Here is a 13045-nt window from a genome sequence, read left to right as displayed (position 1 = left end):
CAGTTTCCATTTAACTTGCCAGCAGTTTCCTATTTACTCTCTATCGTCAGCTAATTCGTCAGCGGTTTAGTTTACAGCGGTATTTCCTCAAGTGTTGAGATTTTATCACGCGTATGTTTACCTCAACTGTTAGATTATAGTCAGACCCCACCTTCCACAAGCACACATATAAAATTGACATGCGCACTTCGGTCGTAATGTTACGGAAATTTCCATTTGGCCTCTTGCCAGGTCGATTTCTAAAGGTACTTTAACTGATGTCACAAAAAAACATAAAATTATCGATCCTTGTGAAAATTTTCAAACTAGCAATAATTTTCTAATCAATAATCCTTGTAAAGCGTTAACAGGAGTATGCTACATGCATATGAAAACAAGATCAATACAATTGTTAGAAATTGATCTATTATATCTGGGACAAAACTATTTTTTGGTCAATTTTTGGTCCAAAGTTATATGCATGTCGTTATTTTCTTTTTTCTTCATACTGATGATATTGAGCAAAGACTATCTTAGAAATTCATGAATTTTCAAAAAAATAATCAAGTTTATTTGTTTTGGTACAGTAGACAAAAAAATAATGGATCGTAATTAACTTGGACGAATATTTATGTAAAATAGAACTGCTTACAAAAAAAAACTGACATCAAGCGTTAATTATAGGAATTAATACCTTTAAAAGACACACGCGCACTTGGAACAGTCCTGGGTACGCAGCTTCAATGAAACTATATAATAAATAGACACAAGAAACCGCTGGTATATAATGACTAAAGCCACCTTTAACGAGATTATATACCTTAAATAGGCTTGAGGCCTGCCTTAATAGTTTATTATTGTTTGCAAACACTTTAATGGCTTTGCACACCGTACAATCAAATAGGTTATTTAAGTTTTACATTTTAGAATGTTTCGCTCATTTAAGAAAAAAAAACATCTGAAATTTGACAAATACTGTACATAAACTTTATCTTCTTAAAAAAAGAGAGACTTTGGGTGAAATGAAAGTCACTGAGTCGTGACTAACTACATACAGAGTAGAAGTAAACACAGTAAATGTAAAAGCAGACGACTGAAAATAGAATATTTTTGTCAATAAATAAACAGAGCCAAGTTTAGTAACAAAATAGCAAATATGTTATTCCACATCATACATTTTATGTCAACTGTAAGGCGTTTTAAGCTCCACACCCCATGTGTCTATGGTCACAGCACTTGCCAAAATAGCCTCAGTTAAACGGAGTTAAGACATTTAGTTTTAAATTGAAGGTTGTATGTTCGAATCTTAAAACAGTGTTGTTTTTTATTATTTATTTATATTTTTTAAAGAAAATACACAAGAAATAAAAGAAATGATTAATCCATTAATGCTTCATTTTTTTTAAAAAATCTGAAAAAGAATGTTTGAGGATTCGAGCTTGCATCTTCGGGACTACAATGATACTATCATACTGACTTCAAGGTCATAGGGACGTTAGTATAACAGAAAGTATCCAGAACACTCATATCCTTAAAATCAATTAGTAAATACAAAATGTGGTAATGAATTACGGAAACTAACGAAAAGCTTCCAAAGTCTCAGGTCAATATTGCCTTCGTTTAATAGGGAAAATAGCGTAACGGGAAGGAACTCACTACTACTTATAGGCTATTTCAATGTTAAATTGTCGGATCAGTTACAGCCCTTTTCAAAATTAAAGCTAGCAAGGTTCTTTACGACTAAGCTAGTATTAGTAAACGACTATGGGTTTTCATTGTTAAATAGTTTTTAATGCAATTTCATACTGCGCAGGTCCTGACATAAACATTTTTGTTTGGTTGTCCTATCAGGCAAGTACTTTTGAAACTTACTTGCCCTGACCCAAAGCTTGCTTGCCCAGACCTTAACCGGTAAAGTGTTGAAAACAACCATACATTAGTAAGTTTCGAGATAAAGGGTTGGCAATCTTTACATATCAACTAAATTAAATTAAATTAAGTTCAGGGTTATGATTTGAACTTCAATAGGGTCTGATTACCTTTAATTAGAGGTGTTGACATAATAATGTTAATGAAGTTTTGACATATTAATCAGACAACTTGATACAGATAGCCTGTGTATATGTACAAGTGCCCCTGTTGTGAGCTTCGACATTTACTGTCTAGACAAATTTGATCCATTCTAATTAAGTCTAATGAAGATTGAAATCATAATTTGCAAGGATTATTGGTCATAAAATTGGAATTAAATATGTTTACTTATGATTTTTTTCACTTGCCCTCTTGGGCAAGTTGTCTTGAAATTCACTTGCCCTGGCCAAACTTTTTGTTGTCCAGGGCAGTCGGACAACTGTTAATGTTTAGCCCTGACTGGGAGATATTAGAAATAAAATTTTATTCGACATCAGCAATATTTATAAATGCCTGAAATTTTGCTAAGCTATTATCAATAAATACATGTACTTTACAGATAAATCCACAGGGAGAAGGTACGTGGTAGGATGGAGAATATTTTGTTTACATTACAAGCTAAAAAGAAATAGAGGGTCACTGCTGCTGCCATTTAAGTTTTAACACTGGATCATACGTGGGTAACTACAAGACACAATGCACAGCAAGCCGTTTCGGATTTTTCACGGAGCCATACTTGGCTAAGAAATTTGCTAAAAGAGTAAACATTGGGAGTACTAATATTGGGTATTTCTCAAAGAGCCATATGTTACTCTGAACGAGACAAACAACCATTCAAGTATTTACAAGGAGTCACGGGGGGCACAGAGTCATACGTGACTACATTCTATATACTGACAATAATAATATCTGTTGCAATCCGAGGGGACCCTTCCATTGGGAAGACTCGTTACTGCCCATGCACACCTAGCACACCATCGTCGTCGACTCAGAGCCTTTTTTGTAGGGCCAATCCCCTCGGCTTTAGTCAGGACACCGGCATCTAACTTCATGCAAGCGAAGTCGTGCGCCTTAAACGTTACCCCGAACTGTAGAAAGCGAACTTGCCGTCTTACACGTAGCATTGGTTCTTCAATCATCTGCCGATGCCCTGTGTCTTCTCAACGATGAACACGTACCGAGGGGAAGTGTAGTTTAAGTTAAACAGTACTCTTGCTATATATACTGCAGTTAGTTGTAAAGATGATTGGGTTAAGCAGAGACTGTAACGTCACAAAAATCAATGACCCCTGGGGCAGGGTCAATTTACCCTATGGCTTTTGTTTGAACAAACTTGGTAGACATTCACTAGAAGATGTTTCATACCAAATATCTAAGCTTTAGGGCCTTTATTTTTGCAAGAAGATTTTTTAGTTTTACTATATTCAAAACCAATGACCCCCCTTGGACAGGGCCAATTTTGAACCTCTAGAGGGATTATATTTGAACAAACTTGGTAGACATCTACTAGAAGATGTTTCATGCCAAATATCATAGCTTTAGCTTTTTCGTTTTTTCTTTCGGTTGCCATGGCAATCAGAATTTAGCATGGAATGAATGGAATTCTTTGAACAAATTGGTTACATGCAAGGAACATTCCTGCTTAGTTTAAATAATATTTGCCTATTGGTGTATGAGGAGTTGTTGTTTTAAGAGTTTAACACTATTTTTGAAGTACGCACAGCGGCACTGATGTACATAAACGCAGTGATCACAGAAACTCACCCTTGAGCACTTTGTGTTCAGCTGAGCTAAAAAAAACAACAATAAATAGGTCAGTGATTTTATTTTAATGTAATCAATTCTTATTTTCCTGGTAAATATATAATATTTGCCTATTGGTGTATGAGGAGTTGTTGTTTTAAGAGTTTAACACTATTTTTGAAGTACGCACAGCGGCACTGATGTACATAAACGCAGTGATCACAGAAACTCACCCTATTTGGATATTTGGATCAAAACAGTAGACACTAGAGTGTCAACATGATTTTTCTACTTTTAGCTCATGGGACCTTATTTTTCATCTGAAATGACCACATCTGAAATGACCAATGTTCAAACATATCCGACAAGCAGTCTGACAAATTTTGATGATGATTGAGGCAAAAATGTGATAACTAGAATATTAATGAATAAATGTGGACGGACGAGAGACTACGGACATTTGACGATCCTTAAAGCTCACCCTGAGCTAGCTCAGGTGAGCTAAAAAGCCAAAGTATGTCACTAGGTCAAAATTAAGGTCAGCTGATATCAAAGTTCAATTTTACATTTAAAACTTTGCACATGATTCAAAGTTCATAGCTAAGAAAGTAGGCAACTTGGTCAAAATCTAGGTCGGCTGATATCAAAGTTCATCATTTTAACATCTAAAACTGTACATGTGGTCCAAAGCCCAAAGCTGTGACTCCATAATTCAGCAAAAAGTCATTCATCTACTTTAAGGTCAATGCCTTTAGGTACATTCAATTAAATTAATAACTCATCAATGGCATTGACCTTGAAGGTCAAATTATTGTATTTCACAGGGTTTACTTTTTTGCCATATTGACTATTACTTTTAAAGTAAAGAATTGATTGTATTCATATGAATTGATTGTATTCATACTTCGCACAACCATCCTTTGGAGGAGACATTAAAACATTAAAAAGAATACTAAATTGACCTTGATATTAATTTGATTTTGACCTTGACACTGCAATTACTCAGTTTTACCTAGACAAGCATCCTGACCAAGGCTGATGACAATTGAGTCAAAAATGTGACCACTAGAGTGCTGACAAGGTTTTTCCATATTTGGGCGGTGTGACCTAGTGTTTGACCCTAGGTGACCCATATTTGAACCTGGCTTAAAAATCATCAACACAAAATTTCAGACCAATTTCCAGGATATATGGATCAAAACAGTAGCCACTAGAGTGTTAACAAGATTTTTCTATTTTTAGCTCCTGTGACCTAGTTTTTCATCCAGTATGACCCATATTCAAACACATCCAAACAATTACTTAGAAAATCATTTGACAAAGTTTGACGATGACTAAGTCAAAAATGTGACCACTAGAGTGTTCACAAGGTTTTTCCATATTTGGGCGGTGTGACCTTATTTTTCACCCCATGTGACCCAAATTCAAACTTGACCTAGAAATCATCAAAACAAACTTTCAGACCAATTTCCTGGATATTTGGATCAAAACTGTAGCCATTAGAGTGTGAGCAAGAATTTTCTATTTTTAGCTCCTGTGACCTAGTTTTTCATCCAAGATGACCGTGTTCGAACTCATCCAAGCAATTACCTAGACAAGCATCCTGACCAAGTTTGATGACAATTGAGTAAAAAATGTGTCAACTAGTGTTAACAAGGTTTTTCCATATTTGGGTGGTGTGACCTAGTGACCGCTAAAGTGTTAACGAACAAATGTGGAAGCTAAAAAGTCAGATTTAACATCCAACAATTTAAGTATTATTTACTTTCACTTAAAAAAATTTCTTTAAGAGTATGTGCAGCCACAATTATGCCAAAACTTTATAATCTTCACATATCTTACTATATATATGTATGTAGTGTACATGTAGCTTTATACCGCAACACTGCATGAACTGAACTAATTTACAAAATTTAAGATAGCATTTTTTGTCCAGTATAAACGACAAATGCATTTCATGTCATTACAAAGTTAGTCAATCATAATGGGGTGTGTATCGGTGGAATCGAGTGAGATCAATATTTTACCATCAAAACTTCAGTACATTTTGACTTTAAGAGTTACGATAAATTGAGTACATCATACATAAAGTATTAACATATATAGCAAGCTATAGTAACAACATCAAGTTTAAGATTTGTGGGCTATAGTTATACAGTAGATTTTTTATGTTTTTTACAAAGGGACTGATTTTGCTCAAAAGTCACATAAGAGCTATAATTTGGTCCTTAACAGGACCTACATGCTCTCAAACTACAATGTGTGAGCTCAAGTCGATCCCTTCGTAATTTTGACATACCAACTTGATGCAAATCTTAACAGAAGCCGATCTGGTTAGTACAATTATCAGCTCTCCCCATGTTCTGTTGAATAGGTTCAAGCTTTAAAAAGTGCTGATAATATTGTTTAAGCAAGTCTAACATATTTCAAATATGTGAAAATGCTATATCTAATACATCAAAGAAAGATGAAATACCTTGTTTTTTCAATCTAAATTTTTCAACAATTTCATTCATTTCTGCCTGTGACATAGGTTTGGTACACTTTTCTTTATATATCTCAAACATTTCACCAGCATGTTCTTTAAAATTTGACTTTATGTGTCCTTCTTCAAATTTAGGATAGAGGCCATTAGTTTTATCAAAATAATTTTCAAAATTCAAGGCAAACCAGATACTAAAGATAGTTGACAAATTTAAGACGCGTTTGGGCCCGATCACTTTGAAGATATCAAATCATCTGTCATTATCAGACTATCCAATTTACAGTTGTACATAGTTATTCTTATAACTTTAGAAGTTGCAATTAAAGACGGTATAAAGGAACTGAACAACTTTTGATTATTGTTCACTTCTGCAAATGCATTAACAATTGTTTGCGCCAATATCTGTGACAATGCATGATCACTTATCCCATTCTTTTTCTCTCCTTTTTCAACACTGCTGTCATAATTTTCACCTGACTCTGAACTCTCATCATCTTCAATACTTTCAGTTCTCATTTTCTTTTGCAGTGGTTCAGAACTTCCATCCTCTTCATCGGAATCATTCTCTTCAGATACTACCTTGACTACACTTCCTTTCACAAGTATATCTGCATGCCCATGCCACACATCTCCATGACCTGGTATACATATAGATAGGTAATTTACTTTGGTAAATCAACGCTGAAGTTTCATTGCATAAAAACTTTGAGATTGTATGAAGTTCAATTCACTAACAAAACTTACATGGCAATCCCTGTAGATTGTGAAGTTATTCACAGCAAAAGTAGGTGAATTTAGCAATATTTGATAAAACTTGTTAAAACTTTACAATAAAGGGACATAATCATCATATTTTAAGGTATATTCCTACATGTATGATATCTACTGTATTATATAAGCCGTTCAATCGGTGAAAATAATTTTTAACGCTTCCAATTATAATTTTTAATTAAAGCTAATTTATTAATTAAAGATACATGCATATCAAACATTTACATTAATTGTTTTCAGACTGGGATATGTCTGGTATGTAGCTCCCTGATTGAATATGCAAAGCGAAAATAAAGGGTGAGGTTGACCTGATGAGTATATGGAGTCCACATAGAATCTATATACCCGCCATTAAAACAATTAATAATACAGCAATCCGAAAGTGGGGCAACAAATTTGTTTTATTCAAATTTTAAGTTAATCAAAAATGATTTTCACAAAGCAGTCTGAAGGACAGCTAAATCCTCTTTCGCAGCAGATATGAATGGGTATTTCTTGACCTTTAACCAACCATGACCTTGATGTTGTGACATGCATATCATAAGCACATAGTCTCATGATGGTGATTATTTGTGCCAAGTTATTCAAAATCTTCTAAAAAGGGCCGCCAAAAGGTCATAAAGTTATGGAGAACATGCAACCATTGACCATGGGGGTAGCAACCTAGATGTAACTTTGGGGTAGCAACCTGGATATATGTTGTGTTCTGCAGATTGTGTCATGGTGGGGATCATTTGTGCCAAGTACATTTAAAACCTTTGAATTATCAATAAGTTAAAGAGCCGAAATGAAAAATAGATGTTTTAAAATTCAAGTTAATTCAAGTTATCTTAAAATATTGCAGCAGTTTAAATGTTATGGAGCGGACACGAAATGAAGACTTTTAATCACTTGACCTTAAATTGTGACCTTGAACTTTGGGGTAGTAACCCAAATATTGCGCTCTTCACATCATCTCATAATGGAGATCACTTGAGCCTTCTTGTGCCAAGTTATTTCAAAAGTTTTTTAGCGGATTAAAAGTTATGGAGTGGACACAAAAGTATTATAGATGGACAGAGGGACAGATAGATGGAAGGACGGGCAAACAAACAGACAAACAGAGGCCATTCCTAAAATTCCAACCTGGCTTTGTGGAATGGGATTAATAAATACTACTTATAATAAAAAGTCAAATGTGTTGAAATAATGGTGATACAACTAAAGAAATGCAAAAAAAAAACTAAGTTAAGTGCCACTCACTTTAAAGGGACTCCAATGAGGTTTAAAAGCCTAAAAACATAACATTTGACTTTCTTACATAAATGAGCTGGGGCACTTTAAACAGAAATATACGGTATGCAAAAGATAGTTAAGAAATATACATTGTACTTTGAAATAAATTGAAAATTGTACTTTTATGCTTTTCTTAACCAAATGGAGTGAAAAGCATTCAAACCCTTTTATTTTGCGTCATTTTTTTACAATTTGAATAATTATTGTGGAAAAATGAAGTGCGCAAATGATCCAAAATTTTGCACACCTTAGTGGAGTCACTTTAAAGGATTGCAAACAAATGACAAACAAGAGGGCCATGATGGCCCTGAAGTCGCTCACCTGTATATAGGCCCCCAGGCCTTTTATTTGAACAAACTAGGTAGATACCCATTAGAAGATATTTCACGCTAAACATCTAAGGACTAGCTCGTTGAGTTTTTAAAAAAAAGATTTTTTTAAGTTTTAACTATACACATATAGTTAAAAGCAATGACACCCCTAGGGCGGGGCCAGTTTTGACCCCAGGGCTTTTATTTGAACAAACTTTAGAGACACTCACTAGAAGATGTTTCATGCTTGATATCTAAACAAGAGGGCCATGATGGCCCTGAAGTCGCTCACCTGTATATAGGCCCCCAGGCATTTTATTTGAACAAACTAGGTAGATACCAATTAGAAGATATTTCACGCTAAACATCTAAGGACTAGCTCGTTGAGTTTTTAAAAAAAAGATTTTTTTAAGTTTTAACTATACACATATAGTCAAAAGCAATGACACCCCTAGGGCGGGGCCAGTTTTGACCCCAGGGCTTTTATTTGAACAAACTTTGGAGACACTCACTAGAAGATGTTTCATGCTTGATATCTAAACTCTAGCTATTCTGTTTAAATTAAATTCTTTGAACAATTTTTAAAGGTGACCACCAAAGGAACATTCCTGTGAAGTTTGGATGAAATTGGCTCAGCGGTTTATGAGGAGATGTCATTTAAAGTAAAAGTTTACGGACGGACGGCCGGACGGACGCCGGACGAAAAGCGATCACAAAAGCTCACCCTGTCACTTTGTGACAGGTGAGCTAAAAATAGTAATCAGATAATTATGTATTAAATTGAAAATAATCCAATCGGGTTGCCTGAAATTGAATCAAATTGAACATTTGATGAATTGTTTTAAATATGTGAACAAAGGAAATAACAAATAATTTGTTTGCAAATATTTTAGTTTCAATTGGGACATATTTCTTATAGAATGGGTAAACCTAAGTATAATTGCCATTGAGAATGGAGACACTGGGAAAAGGCCTGTTAAGAATAAAAACAAAAACAAAACAAATTTTGCCGATCTACTTATATGTAGTACTACCACAGGAAGAGTCTACATTGTCTCTTTTAAAGAAAAATTACTTTGATTCAATCTAAATGCAACTTTGACCTTCAAGCTACTGAACTTGATCTAATACATAGCATATATTACACTTCAGCAAGAAATATAATTTATATTTATATATTTTTAAGTTTTCCACTAATATCTTTGCCACAGTTCGGACATCTTCTTGCATCTTTTGGGAAACCTTTGTTTCCAATCTTGTAACCACCAGCCAATGGTCCAAACAAATGAGCAGCAAGAATAACTTGAACGTTATATTCATTATTGGCGTCCGCGCCGAAGCGCGGCGCCCTTATGGAATGAAATCAGATTTTGTGAAAGGGCGACAGCAACTTCTCGAGCCTTTTAGTCGGTCATAATATAAGCCGATCATTCCGATCGGTATGAGGGTGCTTGATTATTAATTAAGAATGAAATGACGCGATATGTTACAATGAATAGCGAACTGGAGAATTTCGCAATGCAAACATTTTCAAATGAAATAACCTTTTCCGTCAATAAATCGCGCTCTTCGGGTTTTTTTATTTATCATTTTGTAGTACACAGTGGGTTATCACGGTATGTTATTGTTGTACATGTATCCTAGAAAGATCAGTTGATGACCTAAATATTCCAAAAATCTTATTTATAGATATATCTATTTATCACTCCTATCGGTAATTACCGGTCTCTCCCGGTCTATTTTGACCGGGATTTACTAGTGACCGGCGAATAGTACCACACGTTTATTGTCCGGTCTCTCCCGGTTTTGGAGTAGATGTTTGATGTCGTTACAATTAGAATAAAGTTTCCTTTTAAAAGGAAAGGCTTGCACAGTTGTGCCTTCATCCCAACATATTTATTTGTTTTTATTTTTGTAAAAACGAATATTTTTGTCAAAACGATTTGAAATCTATTCTCTATTGTATAAAACTAATAAAGAAAATAATCAATCGTAAAAATACTAACGTGAAGATCTATCATACTGAAAGGAAACAAGTGTGCACATTTCATTTAATTAATAAGCATGTTCCCAGATACGATGCGCTATCTATAAATCGTCACGTGGTAAGGTTAATGATATGCATGGGCTATTTTTAGATTACCTCACCAAGTTCAGTAGATCTAAATATAACTCGATCATGCACTGTGTGATTTGGACCACCCTTTGAAGACGGAATACTACTACAGTCAACATCCTCTATTGTGTAAAACTAATACAGACAAAAAACAATTATAAAAGAAACTAACTTTTGCGTCTTGAAAAAGAATTGAAACGGAACAATTTCGTTTATAATTTATTACGGTTTAAATCAATAAATCAAGTAAAAATACGAATCCTATTTATATAAACAAACTGGGATTACCGAAGTAACTAAAATAGCTTAGATTTCCGTAATATTACTTCGTTTGATTCCGCAGTATGACGGAATCGCCCGAATTGTCACGATTGCAATCGGAAGTACATCGGCTATTATCATTAATCCGAAGAGTGACGGAAAAGGCCGAAAAGTTGCGATTGGCACGATTTCAGCTGGTTTCCCGTTCAATCATGCACTTATAAATGTAAGCAGAAAACCACCTAACCGGAACAGGTTTTCCAAATGAAATGGCTTGCAGCCGTGGCTGCAAGCCAAAAAAAACAACAATAGCATGTTTCATTTTATCTATATTAGATAAAAACAATAACTATGTACACGGATTTATATGTAATATAAATCCGTGATATGTACAATAATTGAGAAAAAGGTACATTTTTATGGTATTAAAATGACATTATCAACTTTGAAACATTTTATTTAATTTGTTATCCGTGTTTAGTAAAGATGCCGAGGAATTATTCAAAGTTACAAATTAGATTTTATGAATTATTCAATTGATTGATAATTTAAAAAATGATAAAGAAAAATACAAATGTACATGTACATGGTTTAAAAATAAACAATATTATATATTAAAAGATAAACCATAATTTACTGACTTTTTCCAGTTAAGCTTTGACTTATAATCGTCGGTCAATATGACAATTGAATTCTTAAAATTTATTTTACAATTTTAATAAAAAAAAGAGTAGTAAAAACTCAGTATAAAAATAGCACATAAAACACAAAAAAGAAAAGAAAACAATATTCATAAAATTTGTATTTTTTTGTTAAAATTAATAGATATTACAATTATTGTATAATAAACAATTATGCTCAACATGATCAACATGGTAATATAACCAGTGTCATATTTTTACTAACTTAAAGTGTGAACAGATACCTTAAGAGGGGGTCTTAACTAATAGCGATAACATAATAAGGGACAATTACAAAGGTGTGGTACGTGTTGATCATGCGTTACACATATGGATTATAAATAATTGCATACATGTATATCCGTTGCTATTAATAACCACGATCATAAAGAAATAACAAGTGATATTCTAATCTCTAGCATGCCAATCAAAGTTCATAATGAACAATGTCTTTCGTCCGCTCATTCATAAGTGATATACATTTCTGGTAGTTTATAAGAATATCTTGTCATCATATGTGTACTAGTTCATCTTCACTTGCTGCATTTCTTGCTTGGACGCCCTGTGATGCTTTGCATCAATGCTTTTCTTGTAATCCTTGTTTTGAAACAATGAAAGAAGACACTCCTCATGCTGTTCTGAAATTAAATTAACAATTATTATCTCAATATCAATTATTATCTCAATATCACAAAATATGTACAGCAAATAAACCATACATACTATTCTGCCTATTCTAAAAGGAAAGAAGAGACCAAGAACATAAATATCATTAAAATCAATAGCAAACATGCAGAATCTACTGTATTACTAGAAATTATTTTGCTTTTTTTTAAGTTATTGTTTTTCACAGTGGATACATTTCCATGAATATATGTACCTGTGAAAAAATTACAGGTAACAAATCTGTGAACATTTATAGCTTTAACCACTTAGAATGTCATTATGTCAGTATGAGGTACTATGATCAGGTCTAGTATATCGCCAGATTAGTGCATGATGCACCAGTATGTGTATGATGCACCAATTGGTGTACCAGACTATCATGCAAATCTTTGAAGACCAATTATTTTGTAAATATAGCAGTGTGAATTGTGGCACCTGCACTTTCTATAGATAATATTCATAGAAATATCCTAAAACTAAAAATATTGATGTAAACACTGGCAATTCTTGCACTTTTTTGAAAATCAGCATTTTACACTAATTGGTGAATCCCAAAATTGGAAGTGGTAATTACTTTCCAGTCAAGAGACAATTTCAAAACTAAGTATACCTGATCATAAATAAACAATAAATTATTTACAGAAATGCATTTATCAAAATTTTTATTCATCAATCGGTGTATGATTAAATATATCAATTTGTGTATTATGTACCATTTTGAGCATAAGACATGCGCTAATCTGGTGATATACTAGACCTGATGATGTAGTACGCAAAATTTTTACCTATGTTTAACTAAATCAATCAAATTTTTAAGTAGCACATATATATAATTATGTATACTTTT

At 33.6% G+C, this 13045-nt stretch overlaps 1 protein-coding gene across 1 annotated transcript; it reads right to left on the bottom strand.

Moving 5' to 3' along the window:
• Positions 1–6091: 6091 nt before the first annotated feature.
• LOC132720493 (uncharacterized) lies at positions 6092–9805 on the bottom strand (the record flags this gene model as incomplete). Its single annotated transcript, XM_060704645.1, has 2 exons — positions 6092–6756; positions 9655–9805. Coding segments are annotated over 2 exons (558 nt in total), but the record flags the coding sequence as incomplete, so codon positions are not given.
• Between the last annotated feature and the right edge of the window lie 3240 nt (positions 9806–13045).

This window comes from Ruditapes philippinarum, unplaced genomic scaffold (genome assembly GCF_026571515.1).
Source record: "Ruditapes philippinarum isolate M1 unplaced genomic scaffold, ASM2657151v2 ctg12037_1_1_1_1, whole genome shotgun sequence".
Taxonomy (NCBI): domain Eukaryota; kingdom Metazoa; phylum Mollusca; class Bivalvia; order Venerida; family Veneridae; genus Ruditapes; species Ruditapes philippinarum.
This window is presented reverse-complemented; position numbering and strand designations above follow the sequence as displayed.